This window comes from Muntiacus reevesi, chromosome 3, assembly GCF_963930625.1.
Source record: "Muntiacus reevesi chromosome 3, mMunRee1.1, whole genome shotgun sequence".
Classification (NCBI taxonomy): Eukaryota; Metazoa; Chordata; class Mammalia; order Artiodactyla; family Cervidae; genus Muntiacus; species Muntiacus reevesi.
Window position 1 is genome coordinate 8319024 of NC_089251.1, and position 21637 is coordinate 8340660.

General features: G+C 52.9%; 1 protein-coding gene across 6 annotated transcripts in view; it reads right to left on the reverse strand.

Moving 5' to 3' along the window:
• The window catches only part of LRSAM1 (leucine rich repeat and sterile alpha motif containing 1), a 35089-nt gene that overhangs the window by 5414 nt on the left and 8038 nt on the right, over positions 1-21637 (reverse strand). For 5 of the 6 annotated variants that reach the window (XM_065928410.1, XM_065928411.1, XM_065928412.1 and 2 more), the window contains 15 exons: positions 21334-21455; positions 20391-20481; positions 18253-18383; positions 15240-15269; positions 14828-14950; positions 14338-14477; positions 13075-13119; positions 10637-10707; positions 7984-8083; positions 6600-6687; positions 5543-5617; positions 3933-4013; positions 2450-2545; positions 1022-1120; positions 367-498 (listed from right to left, as the gene is read on the reverse strand). In XM_065928410.1, coding sequence (XP_065784482.1) covers positions 367-498; positions 1022-1120; positions 2450-2545; positions 3933-4013; positions 5543-5617; positions 6600-6687; positions 7984-8083; positions 10637-10707; positions 13075-13119; positions 14338-14477; positions 14828-14950; positions 15240-15269; positions 18253-18383; positions 20391-20481; positions 21334-21455 — 1424 coding nt within the window. Of the gene's footprint in view, positions 1-366; positions 499-1021; positions 1121-2449; positions 2546-3932; positions 4014-5542; positions 5618-6599; positions 6688-7983; positions 8084-10636; positions 10708-13074; positions 13120-14337; positions 14478-14827; positions 14951-15239; positions 15270-16740; positions 16829-18252; positions 18384-20390; positions 20482-21333; positions 21456-21637 lie in introns of those variants that run through there. The other variant, XM_065928414.1, reaches the window with a different exon arrangement.

Sequence of the window (21637 nt, forward strand, 5' to 3'; positions counted from 1 at the left end):
ACTCACGCAGAATGTACCAGGCGCAGGCAGTGCCGCTGATACAACTGTCAACCCATGGTGTGGGGAAAGGATGGTCCAGATGACCTCCAAGGACCTGCCCAGCCTATGATGTGACAGTCCCATCTGAAAGGGGCTGGCGGAGGGGACGATCTGGGGTCCGCAGCACCCCCAGCTCTGGCTTTCGTAGCCAGGTGACTGGGGGCAGACAGGGCAGGTGTTCTGGCCTGCTGGGAGCAAGGCGGCCCCAGGACATCTGCAGATGGCAAGCCGTGCCAAGAACAGCATGAAGAGCAAGTCCCCACCTTGGCCATCGGGTCAGGGCCCTGCCCGCCTCCCCAGCCTCCCCGAGGGGCCGCCGCTGTTCACCTTGGCCAGGTCCGCAGGGCCCATTCGGCTCAGCATGGCCAGTGAGAGGCGGTGGTGGGCGAAGATGGGCAGGTAGTGCTCGGCCGACAGCTCCACCAGGAGAGCCACCAGCGGGCGCTCCAGGCCTTCTTCCTGCAAGACACACCCGTGGGAGAAGCCGAGGGCACGACGGGCCAGGAAAAGCCACGAGGCCGGGACTTACAACAGCACAGAAAGAGTTCAGACACATATAGCATAACAGGGAAAACATGTTCTTGGGACTCTTCCTACCAAGACGACTATGTAAGGGCATAGCGACAGATGCGTGAAGGACTTAGTTCACTGCCACACGGCAGACCTGACAACACGAGCAACTTAAGTGCCCATCAAAGGGAGGGGAACTGTTGAAGCAAATGAAATCACCCAGATCCTAAATCACCAGATCCAGACACACAAGCAGATCTACATGCCCAGGGCTGGAGAACACTACTATTGAGGCTCCATTTTTAAAGAAAAAAAAGTGCATGTGAGGAGGGAGAAGGGAACACCTCTGTCTTGTCCGAGCCCCTGCAGTGGTGAGCGCACAGGCCCCGGTGCACCCATCACCGGAGATGGGAAGGGAATTCCGTCAGACGGACCAGGGCTCCCGTGGGGTGGGCGTGCCCGCAACTCTCACCTGCAGCTTCAAGGATAAGGGTTTCTGGTTCAAGAGCCGCTGATACTGAATCAGCCAGTAATTCTCCTGCTTGGTTTCACTTTGGGCTTCTAACTCCGTCTGCCAAGAAGGAAGCAGACACTGTTCGTTTACGAGTCAGGGCATAGAAACGATGATGGCACGGATGGCTGTGAACGGCATGTGGATGGACTTGGGTGTTTTACAAAGAACATCCCTCTCCAATAAGTCTCACTGTTTCATCTGCAGAAACCTGGGCAGCTGACACCTGGTGCCCCTGGCCCCCGCCACCCTGGGCATCATGACTTGGAGGGAAGACACCTTCTCACCTCCCTGTGGCAAGAACAAAGTAGTCGGCAGCCGTGTCCTTCCCCCAGAGGCTCAGTGCGTCCTCTGGGGGCCAGCAGGGAGAGAGCTGGGACCCGAGGGGTACCTTCAGCTCTGGAGGACACCTCACCCACCTTCACCCACAGAGCCGGAGCACTGAGAACAGGAGACAGGCGTGCCCACACAGGACACGGACAGAGAGACAAATGCACGAGCAAGTCAGCTATTTTCACACTGATTCCTCCGTCCCATCACTCAACAAACAACCCGAGCGTTGTTCTGGGCCAGGCACCATTCTAGCTGCTAGGGATGGAGCAGCGAACATGTGGCACGTCATGTCATGGCAGCAGTAACGTCAGGGTGCTTCATGCCAGTCTGTGCTGCCTGCTGCGAGATGCCATTTTACTCAGTTCTCACAACTCTGGGAGGCAATCTTGACATCACAGGTGAGGAGACTAAGTGATTGGTAGAGTGATGAGCAGGCTGCCCAAGATCCAAGCACCGCCCCGAGTCAGAGCCAGATTCAGCCCAGGGTTTGGAGCCTGTGCTCCGAGCCACCAAGCTGCCCAGCCAGGACTGTGGCTGCAGGCTGGGCTTTGGGACTGCAACCTGGGCGTGCCCCAGCCCCCTGGGTGGTCCCTCTTGGACCTAGCTAAGTGACTGGCCTGGCCCTCTCTGGACTGTGGACACACCTCCCTTCAGGAGCCTGTGGCCCTGATGGTCACGTCCTGCTGGGAGGACAGCGAGTCCCCAGGGTCCCTTGTGCGCAGCAGCCTGGCCACACGTCTGGCCCCGCACAGCACGTGTTGACGTGGTCTGTGTCCAACGGCACAGACGCACCGCCCGGGCTCGTGCGGGGCTTGGGAAGAGACTGGCCTCCCTGTTGTCTGTTCCTGGCACAGGGTGGGGCCTACGGTGGAGCTCAGGGGATGTCTAGGATAATGAAGCGCTTCTAAGAACAGTGAGCTCGGACGGAAAGCAACCCAGCGCATGACGTGGGTTTAAGAATAGCGTGAGTGCAGAGAGAAAGCAACCGGCGCACAATGTGGACACACAAGCACGGACATAAAGCAACCCCACGCACGACGTGGATGCCACACGTACCAGGATCTCCCGGAGCTCCTCTTCTCGCTGTGTCTTCTCCTTGAGCAGCTGCTGGAGCAGCGAGCTCAGGGCCCAGCGTTGCTCCGAGATCATCTCCTGCGACACAAGACCATGGCCAGTGCTGGGAGCTCACGGCACCCCGGCCCCCGAGGTCCCCACGGCGTGGCAGCAGGACACCCCCCCAACTGGTTCTCAGCTGGGGGCTGCGGTGGGCCTGACTCCCATCAAGGATCTGTCTCTGATCTCTGGCTGAGGACCGGGGACAGAGTGGAGGTGCCCTTCTCCCCAGCCTGCACCTCCCTTCCGCAGGGGGTTAAGGCCGGGCATGGGATCTAGTGACCAATGACAGTGCAGTGATGAGAAACATCAAACAAAGGGAATGACAAGCAGCAGGGACCTTGACTTAGGGCTCACTGACGACAGAGCACCTGGGCAGAAACAAAGGGCAAGAGAGGGGTGAGGGACCCATGCCAGCCAGCATGGAGGAATGGGCACACCCCAGAGAGCCCTTTGTGTGTCCACGTTCCACTCCTCTTGGAATATCCCATGGAGACCCCAAAAATGGGAGCCCCACAGCTCCAACAGGCAGGAGATAACCACCGTGCTTGGTGGGTGCCTATGTTGGGGGTTGAGCGCCCCTAACCTCTGCATGGCTGAGGCCTGTCCCACTGATCTCTGATGGCCCCATGACACAGGGTGGGTCTAGAAGACTCCTTCTATTTTATGCAGGGGCAACCTGGAGGCCTGGGGAGGGGAAGCAACCTGCCTAAGGTCACACAGTGGCAGAGCTATGACCAGGAACTCCAGACCCTAGCTCTCTTCTACATTGAGAAGCCCATAGGATAAACAAAGACTTGTCCGCTGAGGACAGACACAGGGACGGGGACAGACAGAAGGCTCTGCTTGAAACCCTGGTACGGGGCACAGGCCCTCTCACACCGTGGACCCAGACCCTCTGTGAACGACTGGGAGACCGAGGCATAGAATAGGGAAAGGGCCGTCCCTCTGCCCCTCCTGGCCCAGGGCACACAGCAAGGGCCAGAGATCAGAGGAACTGCCTGCAGGGAGTGTCATGGTCCCCGCTATGCCCTCTCCTCCAGACATCCTGGGGTTACCAAGATTGCTGTCCCCTCGGGGGTGTTAGCCGTGAGAACCAGTGCCCCAGGAGCATGGCTTAAGAGAGGCAGGGAGCTCAACAGTGACCCGGCTCTAAAACAAAGACAACACGGAGATGGAAATGCAGCCTGGTGAGCCTTGGCAATGAAACCCTCCTTCCTCTGACCTTCCTGCCTAGCAACAGGTTGACCCACCCCTAACCTGGGCCTGCGCTGGGCCCCCATGAGCCTTCTGGGGTCGCAACATCCTCCAGCATCACCGCCTTGTCTGCAGGAGGGCAGCTGAGAGGGGCGGGGGCACCAGCAGGAGGTCTCATCAGTAGGGGTGGAGTGGGGGGACAGGGCAGGCCAGGGAGCCCTAAACATACCTGCAGTGCCTCTGTGTCCAGGGATTTCCTCTTTAACTCCAGCTGTGTCAGCTGCAATAACTCAGTTTCTATTAACTTAATCTAAACAGAAGACGAGACAGGGGTTTTTTAATTCACATTAACCACGGTTCAATCCTGCGCTGCTGCTCCTGGATGGCCAAGTGGACCTAAGAATCCTTTCTGTGTGTGCTGGGGGGAGGCTCTGGAATGAAGGGGACTGAGAACCTGGTAAACCTTATCAGCGGGGCTTTAAACAGAATTCATTATCTCAAGGGCCTGAGTGCTTGTCCTGGCCAGAACTGCTGATCAAAAGCCAGGCACAGGGCCGGCCCAGAGGGGGTGCCCATCAAGGTGCATGGGATGAAGGGGCTTTCTTCAAGGTGTGGGACAGAGTGAAGAACAGATACGGAATTCTCAGAGCCTCTTGCCAGTTCAATTCTCTTGCTTCCTCTAGATAGCTGTACACAGAGGAGAGCAGAGGGTAATGGAAGGAACTGAATTACAGTAACAATAACATAGTCACTGACATTTATTGAGACGGCACACGCTAGGACTGTGCTATGCACTTTTTACGCGTCTTTTCCATCGCTTCTCCTCTGCTGTTGGAGGTATTACTGTCTCCATTTCACAGACGAGGAAACCGAGGCTCAGAGATATTAAGTAACTTGCCCAAGGACACACAGCAGGTAAATGAGTGTGCCTTTTCCTTGAGGTGTCCCTGCTTGTGGTCTCCAGGGGAACAGCTGGCCTGGTGGGTCAGAACCACCCATAGTGAGAACGTCTAGGGGGTCACCACATACCTCCAGGGTGTGACTGGAGGCTTTTAGTCCTGGGGGTCAGACCCCCACAACCAGTGACTTCTCTACTCTGTGCCTATGACCCTGTGACCTTTGCCCCATGACCCCACCAACCCCTGGTCAGAGGAATGAGATTCATGTCCGGCAATGTGGGGTTGAAATTAAAGGAGAAATAAAAAGGTAAGTTGGTTTTAGCCAAAAGAGAAAAGAAGAAAAAGGAGAAAAAAAAAAACCATGCAAAATGTGGAATTGAAAGTGTGCTGAATACGACGTGATGTGCGTCCCATAGCCTGGAAGCTCGCTTGTCTCCAGCCACCCTGCCACTGCTCAGGGAACACAGCGAGCCAGACAGAGCCCCGCTGGGCGAAGGCTCACTCAAGGTCACCCGGGGGTCAGCAGCGGAGGCCACGCGAGAGCACGCCCCAGGCTCCGCCCGCCCAGGTGGGGCGTCACCTGTCCCCAGCTCCTCCATCCGGGCCACAGGACGCTGCGGTTCAAGCCAGCTGAGGGGTCCTGCCTGGGGTTGGTCAGTGCGGGGCTGCCCAGCGATCAGGGCCTCCCTACCTCGGCCCTGGGCATCGGGACAAGTGGTGGGCACAGGTCCTGCCGGCCAGCACCCACCGGGCTGTCCCAGGCCCCTCCAGCACCCCGACTAGGTGACGCCCCGCGTAGGTGACGCCCCGCGAGGCTCTGAGGGGAGGGAGGTACTGCGGAGACCTCCTGCCAGCCTGGCCTGGAGGAGCCAGGACTCAGACCTTAAGTGCGACCTCTGAAAGCCCACAGGGCGGGCCTGGGGGACAGGGCCATGCTCACCTGCTTTCGGATCTGCCGATGCATCAGGTCCTTCTTCACCTGGAGAGCCTCGAAGGCTGCCTTCTGCATCGCGCTCTGTGACAGACAGCATGGCCGCTCAGGGGGCCCAAACACAACCTGCCTCAGAGACACCCTAACCTACGGCTCTTCCATTTCTTAGACAACAACTTTTCAACTCACTTAATTTTTAAAAAAATAATACTTATTAAGCACTTACTACCTGCTGGCCACATGCTCAGGGCTCTCCCCATGGTGTGCATGGAACGACCGAGGACGGGGGTGGGGGGAGGTGCCTTCACTGCCCCATTTCACAGATAGGGAAAGTGAGGTTTCGGAAAGTGAACTGGCTGGCACTAGCACGCAAGTCTGTCCAGCTCGGAGCCTCATCTTAACCCCAAGGTCTGACATCCTCTCTGAGAAATACAGCCTTTTCCTCAGACAATCTTGCAAGGACTAAGCCCACAGCATCGTTGGGGGGGTGGGGAGAGAAGAGAGAGATCGGAGTTGGGGAGGAAGGAAAGGGAGCGATGGGCCTGTGATGGGAGGATGACGTCACAGAGGGAGAAAGGAGGGAAGAAGGTGGGAGACCCTGACAGGGGGGACTCCACGGGGAAACCTGGGACGTGAACAATTTGGACAGAGGAAGGAGGAAGTCAAGAGGGGTCCTTTCTGGGCTGGTCCACACAGTAGCACCTGCTGTGCGCCCACCAAGCCCAAGGGAGAGCAGATAAAGGGTGGCGGGACCGCAGAGGAGGAGTCGGGGGCTCGTTCCAGCTCTGCAGGGCGGGCGGGGGCGGGCACTGCCACCAGGTCCTCACGAGGGAGCTCCGCACAGCAAGGGGAGGGGTGCCCGGGAAGGAAACCTCTCCTGACTTCAGCGGGCAGAAACCACCGCCCAGAGAGCCCTGCCCCTGCCCCTCCTCCTGACGGCCTCTGCATTTCTAAACTCTCTGAGCATCTTGGTTCCTACGATCTCCAGAACAGCGCCTCCACGTGGTGTTGAGCCGCCCCACTCTCGGCTCCCTGCGCCCTCCCCATGCCCTGGGCAAGGGCTCACCTCCTGCAGGATCTGGCTGATGGCTTTGTTCTGATCCATCTGTTGCCACGAAAGAATCTGCTGGAACCGCTCATCCATGTCAGCCATGCTGCCGGAAAGACAGCAAATTCACTCACTCTCTGAACATTTCCTGAGCACGTACTATGTGCCAGGCACCTTGGAGGAGATGGAGATAAACCATTTATTCACTCAACAAGGCTTATGGACCACCCGCTGGGGACCATGTCCTGGGCTGGGTGGACATGGGAGTTTTGTCTGAATCCCACAGCCCTGGCAGGGCGGTGGCGGAGTCTGTGTCTCTGGAGCTGGGGAGGTGATCCCTGGGAATCCTCTCTATGACAACCCCCTGAAGTGGTGGCCTGCCTCTGCCCACCCATCCTCCATTGACAGGGAACTTATGATCTCTCAGGTGAGCCCCTTAGGCCAAGAGAAAGTTGTCCTTCCTGGCACTAACATCTCACCCTCCAACCCAGTGTTTCTCAGCCTGGCCATGGACCTGCCCTCATCCCCCTAGAACAAGTCTAGTGCCACAAAAATCCAAACCCTGTCACTTTAATATGTCTGTTATTTAGGTACAGTCTAGGTTTTAGTTTGGGTCATGATAACAGCTGCTATCTATTGAATCCTCATGTGCTGACATTATGATCACTAAGGCCTATCAAGTCCTCTGGTAACTCTAGGAGTAGATATTGTCATTAATCCCCATTTTACTGATAAGAAAATCAAGGCTGAGGGAGAGAAAGTAACTTGCCCAAGACGTCTCAGTTAAGAAATAGAAGCGGGATGTGACTCCACAGGTCTGCCCCGAGTGCCCGCGCTCCTAAAAACAAGGTCACACCACCCGTCAGGTGGGAGACACCCGACTCTGCAGGGACACGGGGAGGCTGGCATGCTCCAGGGGCACTGGGGCTGCCCAGGGGGAGGAGAGACACCAGAGTGGTCAGAGCTGCTGGCCTGTCCTGTCTGGGGCTCCTCAGCCTCGGAGGCACTTTGCTCACGTGCAGGGCACCGCAGCTCCTCCAGACACAACCATGGCGCCGGGGTGAACTTGGAGGGCCAGGCCCAGAGTGGCCGTCAGCATGAGACGACCCCCTCACCATACCCTCGAGGGCACCCCACTCCTGACCTGTGACCTGGGAGAATGAGTCGCCACAATTAAGAGCACACTGCCTGGGTCAAACCCTAAGCTCTGTCACTGGCTGGTTGTGCTTCCTTAGGGTCCGGTGAGAAAAGCCACAAAGACCAGCAGTCACTTATTCCTGAGGACCTGGCCGGGGGTGGGGTGGCCCACACGTGGCAGGGGATTCCTGTGCCAACGCTCACTCCACAGCTCTGAGCCAGCTCTTCCAACTTCCTCACGCGGGAAGCCCCTTCCTCATCTTACCTGGAACAGGCCTGCTGGACCAAGTTCTGCCTCTGAGACTCGTAGGCCATCTGGACGAGCCGGCTCTTACAGCTTTCGGTCAGCATCTGCTGCATGGCGGCTGGAGAAACACGTTGGGGGCGGGGGGGGTGGTGTGCAGTGGGGCGCAGGGCTGAGCAGCCGCTCCTGATGGCCTATGGGGTCACCTGGTCACCCACCTGATGGTCACTCTTGGAAAAAAATCTTTTTTTTTTTTTTTAATTATAGAAGTAACTTCAGTTTAAAAGGCTGATGAGTTGTAAGAGACTGAACACACACACGCACAATCTTCTACAATCTTGTCACCCAGAAATATTACATTTTGATATATCTTCTTCTGGTCAATTTTTAATGTATATTGATGGATTTTAAAAAATTTAAATGAAAGAATTAAAAGCAGGGGCCTGAATATCTGTATACCCCTGTTCATAGCAACATTGATCACGTCAGGCAAAAAAAAGGTGTAAACAGCCCAAGTGCCTATTGATAGACAAATGAATAAACAAAACATGATCTAGGGACTTCCCTGGTGGTCCAGTGGTTAAGAATTCACCTACCAAAGCCGGGGACACAGGTTCGAGCTCTGGTCCAGGAGGATCCTGCACGTCATAAGCAACTAAGCCCATGTGCCACAACTACTGAGCCAGCAACACCTAGAGCTCGTGCTCAGCAACGAGAGGTCACCGCAGTGAGAAGCCCGTGCACCGCTACTAGAGAGCAGCCCTTACTTGCCACAGCTAGAAAGATGCCCTTGCAGCAACCAAGACCCAGCACGGCCATAAATAAAATTTTTTAAAATGTGGTCTACCCCATACATTGTAATATTTCAGTCTTAAAAAGGAAGGAAATTCTGACATAAGCTACAACACAGATGAACTCTGAGGACATTATGTGAAAGAAACTAATCACAAAAGGGCAAACGCTGTATGACTCCACTTACACGTGGTCCCGAGAGCAGTCAAATTCACAGAGACAGAAAGCAGACTGAAAGTAGAATGGTGATTCTACAGGGTCTGGGGAAGAGGGTAATGGGGAGTTCCTATTTAGTAGGTATACAGTTTCACTTTGGGATGATGAAAAGGTTCTGATGGTGGTGATAGTGAATAATGCACCATCAGAACCAGCAATGCCATAGAACTATTCATTCACAAGTGGTTACAATGGTAAGTTTCATGCTTTGTATATCTCACCATAATACAAGAAAATTAAAATGCTTATCACATTAAATATACCTCCTTTCTCACCTTTCATGAATGCATCCCTATATCAACACAGCCATGTTAACAGCTACAGAGCACTATGGTGCATGAATGACTGAAAGGTGCGAGTGAAAGTTGCTCGATCCTGTCCAACATTTTGTGACCCGTGGACTATACAGTCCATGGAATTTTCCAGGCCAAAATACTGGAGTGGGTAGCCTTTCCCTTCTCCAGGGGATCTTCCCAACCTAGGGATCAAACCCAGGTCTCCCGCATTGCAGGCGGATTCTTTACCAGCTGAGCCTCAAGGGAAGCCCATGGATGACTGAAGTTTTAAAATAATCCTTCGTTTCAGTGCATCCAGAGTCTTCTTGTGATTATCAAATGGTGCTTCTACAAAGATCCCTGCTCAAATATCTTTGTGCACATCTCACTATTTGATCACTTCCTAGAAGTACTCTTAGAAGTGCACAGGTTTAAGGTCATGAATAATATATACATGAGTTACCCTTTCTGCCTGCCAGAAAGATCCAGCTGATTCATACTCCCTCTGGCAGCACACAGGACAGCCTGACACCATATACCTTCCACCACTCTGGGTTATTACCTTTTCATTACTTTTCTTGATGTTTTTCAGTTATAAAAATAATACACGCCTTTTTTTTTTTTTTTAAAGCTAAGCAATAGGGAAGTTTGAAAAGGTGAAAACAAAAGTCCCCTAATACTAAGCCTATTTCCAATCAGCTGTTCGATAAACATCCATCTGGCAATACAAACACAAAGCTTCTCTTTATAAATGGTGGACAACAGTGACCTTCAAATTCAGAAATTAATGATATGACCCCTCACGGGGCAGGAGTGGGATGAGATGGTGTACGGGACATGCTGGCCCACCGCCAGGTACACGATGAACCTGGGCTAAAGGTGCACAGAACATCCCGTCCTGTCATTCAGGCTCTGAAGAATGGCGTGGTGTCCACTGCCCTCATTTGTGTGGACAGTGAAGCACCCTGGGACCCCTCAGGGAGCAGCAGGAAGGCGAGCTCCCAGGAGCACGAGAGGAGCTACCGCAGCTCTCAAAGAGAGCAGCCCCGACAGCCATGGTTCATGAAATGCTCGCTCTGTGCCAGCATGATCTTACTGGACCCTCGTAATGACCCGACGAGGCAGATTTTTACCTTCCTCCCCATTTTACAGATATGAAAACTGAGGCTTGGAAAAGTCAGGGATCTGTTATGTCCCTTAGGTCATATGGTGCCTGAGCTGGGATTTTTTTTTAATCTAAGTCCAGTCTGAACCCAGAGCCCATGCTCCACGACAGGATTTGAGGGACCGTCTTGAGGGGCAACCCCCCAGCACTCCCTAAGTGTGACCAACAGGGGGATGGGATGCCTGTCCCCTCTGCTCCCAGGACCCAGCCCGACCCTAAGACTTACAGGCGATCTCACGGCGCCGCAGGCTCTCCGCCTCCTCCTGCGTTATGGACATCAACCGTTCCATTCTTATTCTAGAAAGAAAGTGACCCACGTGCTGAGCAAGTGTAACATTTCCAATAGGAAATCTCACCAGATGACCACCACCTCCTTCAGGAAGTCCTCCCTTATGTACCAAGCTGGACATGCCCTCTGATATGCCTGTGGCATTACGCACCTCCCCTGGGGCCCTGTTAACTTTTACAGTTAAGAGCTTGCGGCATAAAAAGATGAACACTCCTTTAGAAAAACAGGCCAAGGATACAAACAGCCAATTCACTGATGCTTAAACAAAAGTGACCTTTAAAAAAAAAAAAGGAACATGTGGAAAGATTCTTAATACCGCTAATGACGAAAAAAGTCAAACTTTCTTTTCAAATGTTGGGTTGGTTGAGCTTAAGAAAACTAGACAATCGCTGGCAATGGCAATGAAGGTGGAGAAATGGGTACTTCATATACTGTTGAGGGATGTGAACAGTCAAACGTGTTTTGGAAGGCAGTCTGGCAATACCTAGCTAAGTGTTCTTCCAATATTTCCTTCTAAAACGTTCTCCCAAGTCCCTAAGGGTATATATAGAAGATGTTTACTATCATATTGTTTGTAATTACAAAACACTGGAAGCCACTTAAATGTTCAGAGGGCTAACTATGTAAATTACGATATAATTATATAGATAGAGTTATTACAAATAATGAGGTTTTTGGCATGGAAATACATCAGTGAAGTGAAAATTAAAAGGTAATTGCACGTGTGTGCACGTTGCCTGTGTGTACACCTATTCCCCACCTCCCATACACACACAGCAGACTGGCGCAGTGGTTGAGGGGCGGACAAGCTCCTTTACGTTTCTTGCAGGGTCTGACTTCATCGGAAGCAGCATGAGTCACCTGAGCACTCAGCCCGGGCCCACAGCCGCTCAAGGGAAGACCACCCCGCTGCACCCCTAGAGCCCGGGCCCACGGCCGCTTAAGGGAAGCCCACCCCGCTGCACCCCTAGAGCCCAGGCCCACGGACGCTCAGGGGGAAGACCACCCCGCTGCGCCCCTAGAGCCCGGGCCCACGGCCGCTCAAGGGAAGACCACCCCGCTGCACCCCTAGAGCCCGGGCCCACGGCCGCTCAGGGGAAGACCACCCCGCTGCACCCCTCGAGCCCGGGCCCACGGCCGCTCAAGGGAAGACCACCCCGCTGCACCCCTAGAGCCCGGGCCCACGGCCGCTCAAGGGAAGACCACCCCGCTGCACCCCTAGAGCCCGGGCCCAGCCCAGAGGCACTGGCTCAGTGTGCTGAACGTCGATGCTGCCAGCCACAGCTTGGTTCAGCCTTGACCACCCCCAGCTGCCACAGCCCCCAGCTGAAACGGGCAGGGTGGTGGGGCTAACCCTGCAACCCCACGTGAGCCCCCCTGCAGGAGGCCTGCCCAGGCAATCAGGAGCCAGGAAGGCTGGGCCCATGGGAAGGGAGGCTCCCCAAGGGCAGCAGCCAGGTCCACACTGACACTCGGGGGTCCCAGAGAACCAGGAGGGACTCACGCGAACACCCCCAGGGAGTGGGGGGTGAGGCCACCCCACCTATCACCTTTTCTAATGACTAAGGTGGGCACCTTAACACAGCCGATTTGGAAAGTGCAGAAAACACAAAGGGAATGAAACAAAGATCACCACCTCCAATTCCCACCACTCAAAGATGTTCAGTGTAAACATTCGGGGTGGGTCCTTCTACTTTCTGAGCATAGATACAAGTAGGTTGTCTCTAAGAAATGATACACTGTAGATATCACTTTTCCACCTAGCAATATAGTGTTTTCCTTAACAAGGAATATTCTTCTATAAGACATTTAACGCTTACAGATTACATGAATTATGTACAGAGGAGTAAACACATTTTTCTTCCCAGAAATTTCTTTTCTAACTATTTACACTAGAAATACAATTGGACATTAATACACATACATTCTTATTCATGTCTGAACTTTTCTCAGGACGGTATGTTTTAACAAACTTGAAGGCAGCGATTCTTTTTAATTCAAAACTCCGTAAGGGGGTGAATCTCCTCATGATAAAGTGGAAGTGTTAGTCACCAGCTGGGCCGACTCTTTGTGACCCCAGGGACTGCAGCCCCTCAGGCTCCTCTGTTCACGGGATCCTCCAGGCAAGAATACTGAAGGAAGTTGCCATGCCCTTCTCCAGGGGATCTTCCTGACCCAGGGATCAAACCTGTGGGTCTTCACATTACAGGCAGATTCTTTACCATCTGGGCCACCAAGGAAGTCTGCATCTCCTCACAGTTCTAGGAAATCTTTCTGACATAACCTTCGAGAATCATGAGACCTTCTCTCCCCAGGTCTGCTCACCCGTAGGAAGGCAGGCAGTCATTGAGAATGCGCTAGAGCAAAACACTGACCTTTCGTTTTCCAGAGACTTCAGAATCTCGGAACTTTTCTTTTGCCTGTGAAGGAAACCATGAAAAGCCGGCAGTCATTGGTGGGTCTGTTTCCAACAGAACTGCTGAGGGGGGGCTTGCGAACCGGCCACTTAGGGGCTCTGTGTTCTCAGGCCAATTCCTCAACCACTCCGAATCCCAGCTCCTCATCTGTGAAATGGGAAGAATAATTTTGTAAAGCTTCACGGAGTATTGGTAAAGTGTGAACGAGAAAACAGACATAAAGTGCTTCACACGTAAGCGGCAGCCGACAGAGGGCAGTTTCCTGGGAGCCGCCGGGGGTGGGCACACTGCGCGTGGCAGGCCAGCTGGCTCCCTCTGGCACTCAACTGCAGGCGAGGGAGGAGGAGGACTCGGAGGACAGTGGACAGAAGGCTGGAAGCAGCAGGGCGTGTGGCAGAGCCTGTTTCTGGAATCCTTCCCCAAGAGACCCCCAGTTAAACTTTCTCGGGCTTCTTGAGACCTCTATCCAGCCTGCTTTCCACCATCGGAACTTGCTCCCTGCGGCTCTTGCCTTAGGACGGAACCTGTCACGGCAAATCTCACCATGAGGTGAATGGCTGACCTCAGAGTGACAGTGACTGGAAAGCCAAAATATTAGAGCAGGATGTGATTTTAACTTGTTAAACCCACTCACTTTACAGGTGGAAAACTCGGGAGGCAAAGATCCAATCAGTAGCAGCCCCAAACAAGAGGCAAACCTTGTCATCCTGGATCAGATTCTTTTAAGTGTGTTAGTTGCTCAGTCCTGTCCAACTCTTTGTGACCCATGGACTGTAGCCCATCAGGGTCCACTGTCTATGGAATTCTCCAGGCAAGAATACTGGAGTGGGTTACCATTTCCTCCCCCAGGGAATCTTCCCAACCCAGGGATCAAACCCGCGTCTCCTGTGTCTCTGGCACTGCAGGTAGATTCTTTACCCGCCGAGTCATCGGGGAAACCAGATTCTCTTAAACTCAGTGCCAAATGCAGCACCGAGACCTTGGGTAGAATCAGAGACGGTGAGGGAGAGATTGAGCCCCATGTGAGCATCATGCTGAGGGAGGCCTCTGGGTCTGAGGACCAGGGAGGTGGAAGCCTGACCTTCGGTTCTCCTGCAGGACCTTCTGGATGAGGTTTCTGGGTCTGAGGACCAGGGAGGCGGGAGCCTGACCTCCGGCTCTCCTGCAGGAGCTTCTGGATGAGGTTTCTGGGTCTGAGGACCGGGGAGGTGGGAGCCTGACCTTCGGTTCTCCTGCAGGAGCTTCTGGATCCGGCTGGAGATGCTCTGCTCTGTCTGCTTCAGTTGCTCCTGCAGCCGCCGACGCTCCGCGTCCAGGAAGCGCTGGTGCTCGCTCAGGCCCTGCTCCAGTCGGGACTGCTCCTGCGGCAGGACAAGCAGAGGTCTGGGGTCTGCTGGGACCCCTCCAGGCACTGCAGAGCAGCCACGGGCCCAGACCTGAGACAAGGAGACCAGGTTTCCTCTGCCTTGCCAGCTCTGTGTTGTCTTTGGACCAAGTCCTCCCCTTGCTAGGCCTGAGGGTGTCCACACATGGGAAGAACCTGGACTAGCTGATCTGTATGGACGACTCCTCCCCAACCCTGTGTCCTGGAGGGTGTGCCTGAGAGAGGTCACCTCCACTACCTTCCCACATCAGAGGGACCACAGCCTGAGTCAGGAGGCCCCCGGCAGAAGGAACACACAGGCCTGATCCCACTTAGCCGCTCACGAACCTCTTTGACCGTCTGAAGGATCTCATCCTTCTGGCTGTTGCTCTGCTGGAGGAGCTGGGCGTGCTCTCGCTGCCCGAGCTCCAGGCGCCGTTCGAACTCGAGTTTCTCCAGCATCTTCTGTTCCTGCAAGAACGGAGACCCTGGTGATGCTGGCACAGGCGCTGGGGGGTTAGCACATGAGAGCTGCAGGGGATGGGCTCAATCTCTCCAAGCCTCAGTCTTCTCATCTGTAAATTGGGGACATCTTCCCACCCACCCAGGCTGGGTGAGACTGTGGGGAGGCGATATACATATGGGGCAACTGTTACTTTACCCTCTGATTTAGAGGTTGGAAGAACTTGTCTCCTCAAATATAACAGTAGAGATGTTTAATGAGAAGAAAAGTGACAGAAGACAAAAGACATCTTCTTACCTTCCTCTTCTCATAGTCTGAGAACCTATTCTGGGAGGCAAAAAAAAAAGAGATAGTGGTTAAGAGAAGGTGGGCAGCAGGGGTTCTCACTGGCCCAGAACCCCAGGCAGCCTGACAGCCCTCAAACTTGCAGGTTCACCCAGACGGACTGCTTTGGAGGGCTGGGAAGGGGGTGGGGGATGAAGGGGTTGGCTGTTTGATAAAGGGTTCTGGGTGGTTCTGATGGACACCAGGGTTGAGAACCACAGGGCTTGGTTTAAGAGCTTCAAGTCTTAAGTTCTGATGATGCAGCTCTGAGAGGGCATGGGTGTTCCAAAAAAGAGACCAAGAAATGGGTGTTTGACCCCTGTATGTCTGCACAGCACACCTGCAAGCTCCCAGCTCCAGCCCCCAAAACAACTACAAATGCACCAAGGTGTGTGTGCAAGTTCCTGCAGAATTGTTCAAAAGAGTGAAAACACTGGAAATAACTGAAATGCCCATCAGCATGCGATTTCTAAGTCACGATTCATTCACACAGTGGATTATTACAGAGCTATTGAACGATGGGGCAATCATGGGTGCAGCTACAGAAAGATGTCTGCCATCTTTCACTGTCTGTACAGCGTGATTCCTCTCTTGTAAAAGCACCACCACCAAAGCTCAACTCCCAGCTCTGGGGTGGCTGAGCAAAAGCCACGAAGGAGATTCATTCATCAGTTCATGGTGACTGCCTCCAGGGGCTGGGACTGCAGGACAGGAGGGGAGATGCTCACTCCATATATTTCTGTATTGTTTAGATTTATAACAAGGAGCATGAATTACTTTTGTAGTCCAACATCAGCGCATGCATGTGCACACACACACTTTTTTTTTTTTTAAACCAGCCTTTCTATTTAGTTATCTGGTTCTGAGATCAGGATCAAGTGTTAGAGCTGTAAAACCAGCATCCTATAAAGAAATGATTTTCCCTATGCTGAGGTATGAGTAAAATTTAAGCTTTAGTTTATAGATAATACCTGAATATATTCTCCTTGTAAAAAACTAAGCAAGGCATATACAAGTATCCACTGACTACTCCCAGGCCTAATCCTTATTCCCTCCCACCCTCCCTAGCCCTGCTCCCATGTAAATATCATTATTAGACCTAAGTCCATGCATCTACCTACCTACAATTTGTGCCTTTAGAAAAAAGATATACATTTGTATGTGTTTGCATATATAAACATATTTTTTAATGAAAGTATAATTTATGTACTGTAAAATTTATCTTTTTAAAGACGTGTACAGGTCTATGAGTTTTGACGACTGCATACAGTCATGTGACCATCACCACAATCAGATGTGAAGCCCAGCTGGCTACAGTTGGTGCCCCCCGCCAGGCGCCTCGATTTGTGGGCTCCCGTGGAGGAGCATACGGGTAGGGGGTGGGGCGCAGAGGCAGTTTCTGTCTGGCCTCACCGTCAGAGGCACCCTGGTCACTGTGGGCAACCCTCGCTGAGCTTCCTCCTGCAGCCCTGACCTATGCTAGGTCTCCCCCAGGGACCCAGGGGGTCCACTCTCCTCGAGCTCCATCAAGCAGGGAGACAGACAGGAAGCAAATCCTTTCTTGAGTAATTCTTCATGTAATTACAGCTGTGGCTGTAAGGGAGTAGGGCCCTGTGGGGCCTTCCCAGGACAGATCCCCTCCCCCTTCACAACATCCTCCACCTGCTTCTTGTCTGTAGAGATTCTAGTCAAAGAAGTAACTTAAGAGAAATGAGGAAACACAGAAGCAAAATAGTCAAGCAAGACAAAATAATTGTTTAGCCATTAAACAAAGGCAAGAACCTTTAGTTCCTCCTCAAAGGCTACAGAAAATGTTCTGCATCATGTTACTCAGCTGTTTTGCAGACACTGAAACCCCCACCAGGTGGGGAAAATGAGCTACATGATGACCAGACTCAGCCATGACATGAACTGCTCCATCTCACACAATTCGAACTGGCCTCAAAGAAATGGGAACAAACTGACTCTGGAGTTACAGATGAACTGTGCCCAAAACGATCAATATGGTGCTGATCAGGTTTGCACAACCAACTTCAAGATGATGCTCTGCACGCAGCCCCCTCATCTGCCTCCACATCCTTGAAAAACCTCCCCTTTTAAAACCCTTTGCCCCCTGACCCACAGTGGGAAGTTGGTTCCTGGGGACGTGCATCCAGCTTCTCCCCAGGATAACTAGCTTCCCCAGTAAAGCTATCTTTCTTTTCACCCAACACTTGTCTTTCAGTGTTGGATTCTTGAGCAATGAGCAGCTGAACCCAAGTTCAGCAACGTAGGTTCTCCCAGCAAATGCACAGGGTGCTCTAAGAACTTCCATAGACCTGACCTGGGCTGCTGTGTCGGGGAAAGCTTCTCAGAAAATGTGATATTCCAGCTGGGAACTGAAGGATGAGACTGGAGAAAACAAGCGGGGAGAATCCAGCAGAGGGAACCCCCTATTCAAACACCCCAGACGTTTAGGGACAGAGAGGAGTGGGACAAAGCTGGTGCTGGTGAGCAAGTGGGGTGAGGCTGCCTAGGAGGCCTTGTGAAAACGTCTACATGTACAAGTGCTTAACTGAGTCGCTTGGCTTCTGGGATCTCAGCTCCCCAACCAGGGATGGAACCTGGGTCACGGCACTGAAAGCCTGAAATCTTAACCACAAGGCCACTAGGGAAAGAATCCGCCTGCTAATGCAGGGAGACAAGGGTTTGATTCCTGGGTCGGGAAGATTCCTTGGAGAAGGAAATGGCAACCCACTCCAGTGTTCTTGCCTGAAAAATCCCATGGACAGAGGAGCCTGGTGGGCTACAGTCCATGGAGTCGCAAAGAGTCGGACATGACTTAGCGACTAAACAAGACCATGAGAAAACTCCCAGTATGTTCGTTTGAAGAGAGGTAAATTCTAGTTTGATGGAGGAATCTGGGGGCCAAAGCTCTAGAACGCCCCTGCGTGTGCAGAGCCCTTCCCGCTGCCCACCCCACATGCCAGCAGGTGGCGTGCCTTACCTGCCACTCCTCCTCCTCCCTGCAGAGCCTGTCCGTGGGCCCGTCGGGGCTGTCTAGGGCGTTCTCAGCTCCATCCTGCTCCAGGACTGGCAGCAGGTACTGAGATGGGGGGTAGTACTCCAGCCCTGACTCTGCAAGAGACAGACACAGGCTGACCGAGAAGGAGGGAGACGGCCTTGCAACCCAAAGCAGTCCACTGCTCCCCTCTGATGCTGAGCCCTCCTACGCTGCTCACAGGCCTAACACCTGGGCCTTAAATGTGGCAAGCTCTCAATAAGCGTCAGCTGAGTGAATAAATCTTCCCGCCCCCTGCTTCTTTACCATCCACGTGAGAATGCGGAGATGAAAAATGCCTGCGCTTCGTAGAGAAGCCTGGGGTCAAGACCCAGCTTTACCCACAATTTCCTGGGAAGCTTCCTCCTGTATACTTGAAAGGATTCATACATTTTCCTCATTTTGTCCTATTCTTGCTGACTTATAAGTACTCTTTACATATTACAGTTAATAACCTTGGATCTATAACATATGTTGCAGCTATCTTCTTCCAGCTGGTAATTTACCTTTTCAACTTATTTGTTGTTTGTGAGTGTGCTTGGTTGTGTCCAATGCTTTGCGACCCCATGGACTGTAGCACGCCAGGTTTCCCTGTCCTTCACCATCTTCAGGAGCTTTCTCAAACTCGTGCCCACTGAGTCAGTGATGCCATCCAACCATCTCATCCTCTGTCATCCTCTTCCTCTTGTTTACCCATCAGGTTCAGTTCAGTTCAGTTCAATCACTCAGTCGTGTCCCAACTCTTTGTGACCCCATGGACTTCCCTGTCCATCACCAACTCTCAGAGCTTCTTCAAACTCATGTCCATCAAGTTGGTGATGCCATCCAACCATCTCATCCTCTGTTGTCCCCTTCTCCTGCCTTCAATCTTTCCCAGCATCAGGGTCTTTTCCAGTGAGCCAGCTCTTTGCATCAGGTGGCCAAAGTATTGGAGCTTCAGCTTTAGCATCAGTCCTGCCAATGAACACTAAGGACTGATCTCCTTTGGGATGGACTGGTTGGATCTCCTTGCAGTCCAAGGGACTCTCAAGAGTCTTCTCCAACACCACAGTTCAAAAGCATCAATTCTTCAGCACTCAGCTTTCTTTATAGTCCAACTCTCACATCCATACATGACTACTGGAAAAACCGTATCTTTGACTAGACGGACCTTTGTTGGCAAAGTAATGTCTCTGCTTTTTAATAACCCATCAGGTTAGAAGACTTATCTTACCAAGCGCTAGCCAGGTTGTGGGGAAGAAGAGTCCTCTCAGATTTACATTCCTCAAGGAATGTAAACCTATGTAACCTCTTCAGAGGCAATACAGAGTGCTTGTCCCAGTTCACCTACCAACCCCGCTTCCCTACCGGAGACCTGGATTCAATCCCTGGGTTGGGAAGATCCTCTGGAGGACGTGGTATCCCGCTCCAGTATTCTTGCCTGGAGAAGAATACTGGAGTAAAGGCAAGAATTCCTGCCTGCCCACCATGCCAGAGACGTGTGGGGTAAAACGTTCATTCCAAGAGCAAATGGGAAATAACTTTCAGTTTTTCCACTAGAAATACTCTACAGCAGTTTACAACAGACAGAGCCACACGTTATGGGACAGGAAAAGGCCCGGGACCTATTCTTAAGTGAAAAAGGCAGGGCATAGAATCACCTGGTACAACATCTTCTGTGGGTTTTTTTATGTTTTTAAGACAGCAAAACCAAATAGTGCACATACACATTTACACCAGCTGCGCTGTGCTCAGTCGCTCAGTCGTGTCTGACTCTTTACAACCCCATGGACTATAGCCCACCAGGCTCCTCTGTCCATGGGATTCTCCAGGCAAGAATACTGGGGTGGGTTGCCATGCCCTCCTCTAGGGCATCTTCCCAACCCAGGGATCAAACCCAGGTCTCCTGCATTGCAGGCAGATTCTTTACCATCTAAGCCATCATACTTCCTCATGTGACAATCATCTTTCCCTGTTTCTCCTGCCAGATCTGCAGAGCTCTGGGCAGGCAGGGAGCCTCCACTGCCTCGTTGGCACAGAATAGTCCCAGGGGCCATGGTTTGTGCTCGCTCAGCGAAGGAGGTGGGCTGCCTGGCTTTATTTACCTTTGCAGAGGAACTGCTGAATGCCCTCAGTGCCTGTGCTGCACACCTCCTGCGGGGGGTAGACCATGGACAACGCGTCGAGGCTCAGGGTCTGCAGACACAGGAGACCCCTCTTTATATGTCATTCACTTCACTGCTCAACACAATCAAAACATAAGATCTTTAAAGAGGTAATAAAGTTCAAAACAAAGTCACTAGTATGGGCCCTAGTCCAGCATGAACTGGTGTCCTTAAAAGATGAGGAAATCAGGACTCAGACGCATTCCGAGGGAGGAGGATGGGGGGACGCAGGGAGAAGACGGCAGTCCAGAAGCCAAGGAGAGAGAGGCCTTAGAAGAACCAACCCCTCCGAGACCTTGATCTTGGACTTCTGGCCTCCAGAAGTCTTAAGGCCCCAGTCTGGGGTGCTTCGTTAGGACAGCCCCGGAGACAACACAGTGTCCCAGGTGACCGCCTTGCCCTCCGCCCCCAGCTCTGATGAATCATTTCTGCAGCTACGAGCCGAGGCTGCTCCCTCCCTGCAAGCGCCCTCCAGACCCAACCACAGTGGCTCCCCTGCTCCTCCCGTAACACGCCCTGGGCTTTCCCACCTCCTGCCTTTGCTGAACTGTTCTTCCACCTGGAATGCTCCCATGACCCCGGTCAACTTCTCCAAAGCTTTCTCCTCTTTCAAGGTCTGGCTCAAACACTGTGTCTTTCACAGTGTTAATGAACCCATCAGGATTCAGCATTAGCTTTTCACTCTACTAGGAATATGCTTTGCTGCCTCCATTATGACAAGTCACCTAATTACAGTCATTCACACTCAGTTCTCTCTGTGAACCCGAGGACCTTGAGATCTCCATGACCTGCTATCCTGTGACCAGGGCAGGCCTCCAGGAACGTGGGAGGGGAGTGGTGGGCAGGCCAGACAGGCCCCCAGGCGAGAACACGGCTCACCTACCTCCAGGGTCCGGACGTGCGCCAGCATCCGGGGCAGCCTCTGAATCTCATTCTCACTGATGTCCAGAGTGCGCAGGCTCCTGAGCTCCCCCAGCGTGTCTGGCAGCTCCTTCAGTCTGTTGTCTGGAGGGGTCCCAATGGCACAGCTCAGCACCCCATGGCCCCTTCCCCAGCTTCTGGTCTGACACCCGCCAGGACTGGGCAGAGGTGGGTGTCCCCCTCTGAGCCTGGGGCATACTCTAGCTCCATGAGAAAGAGCAGTGGAGTTTCAACGACCCAGGTTCAAGTCCCCACTCCACCACTTA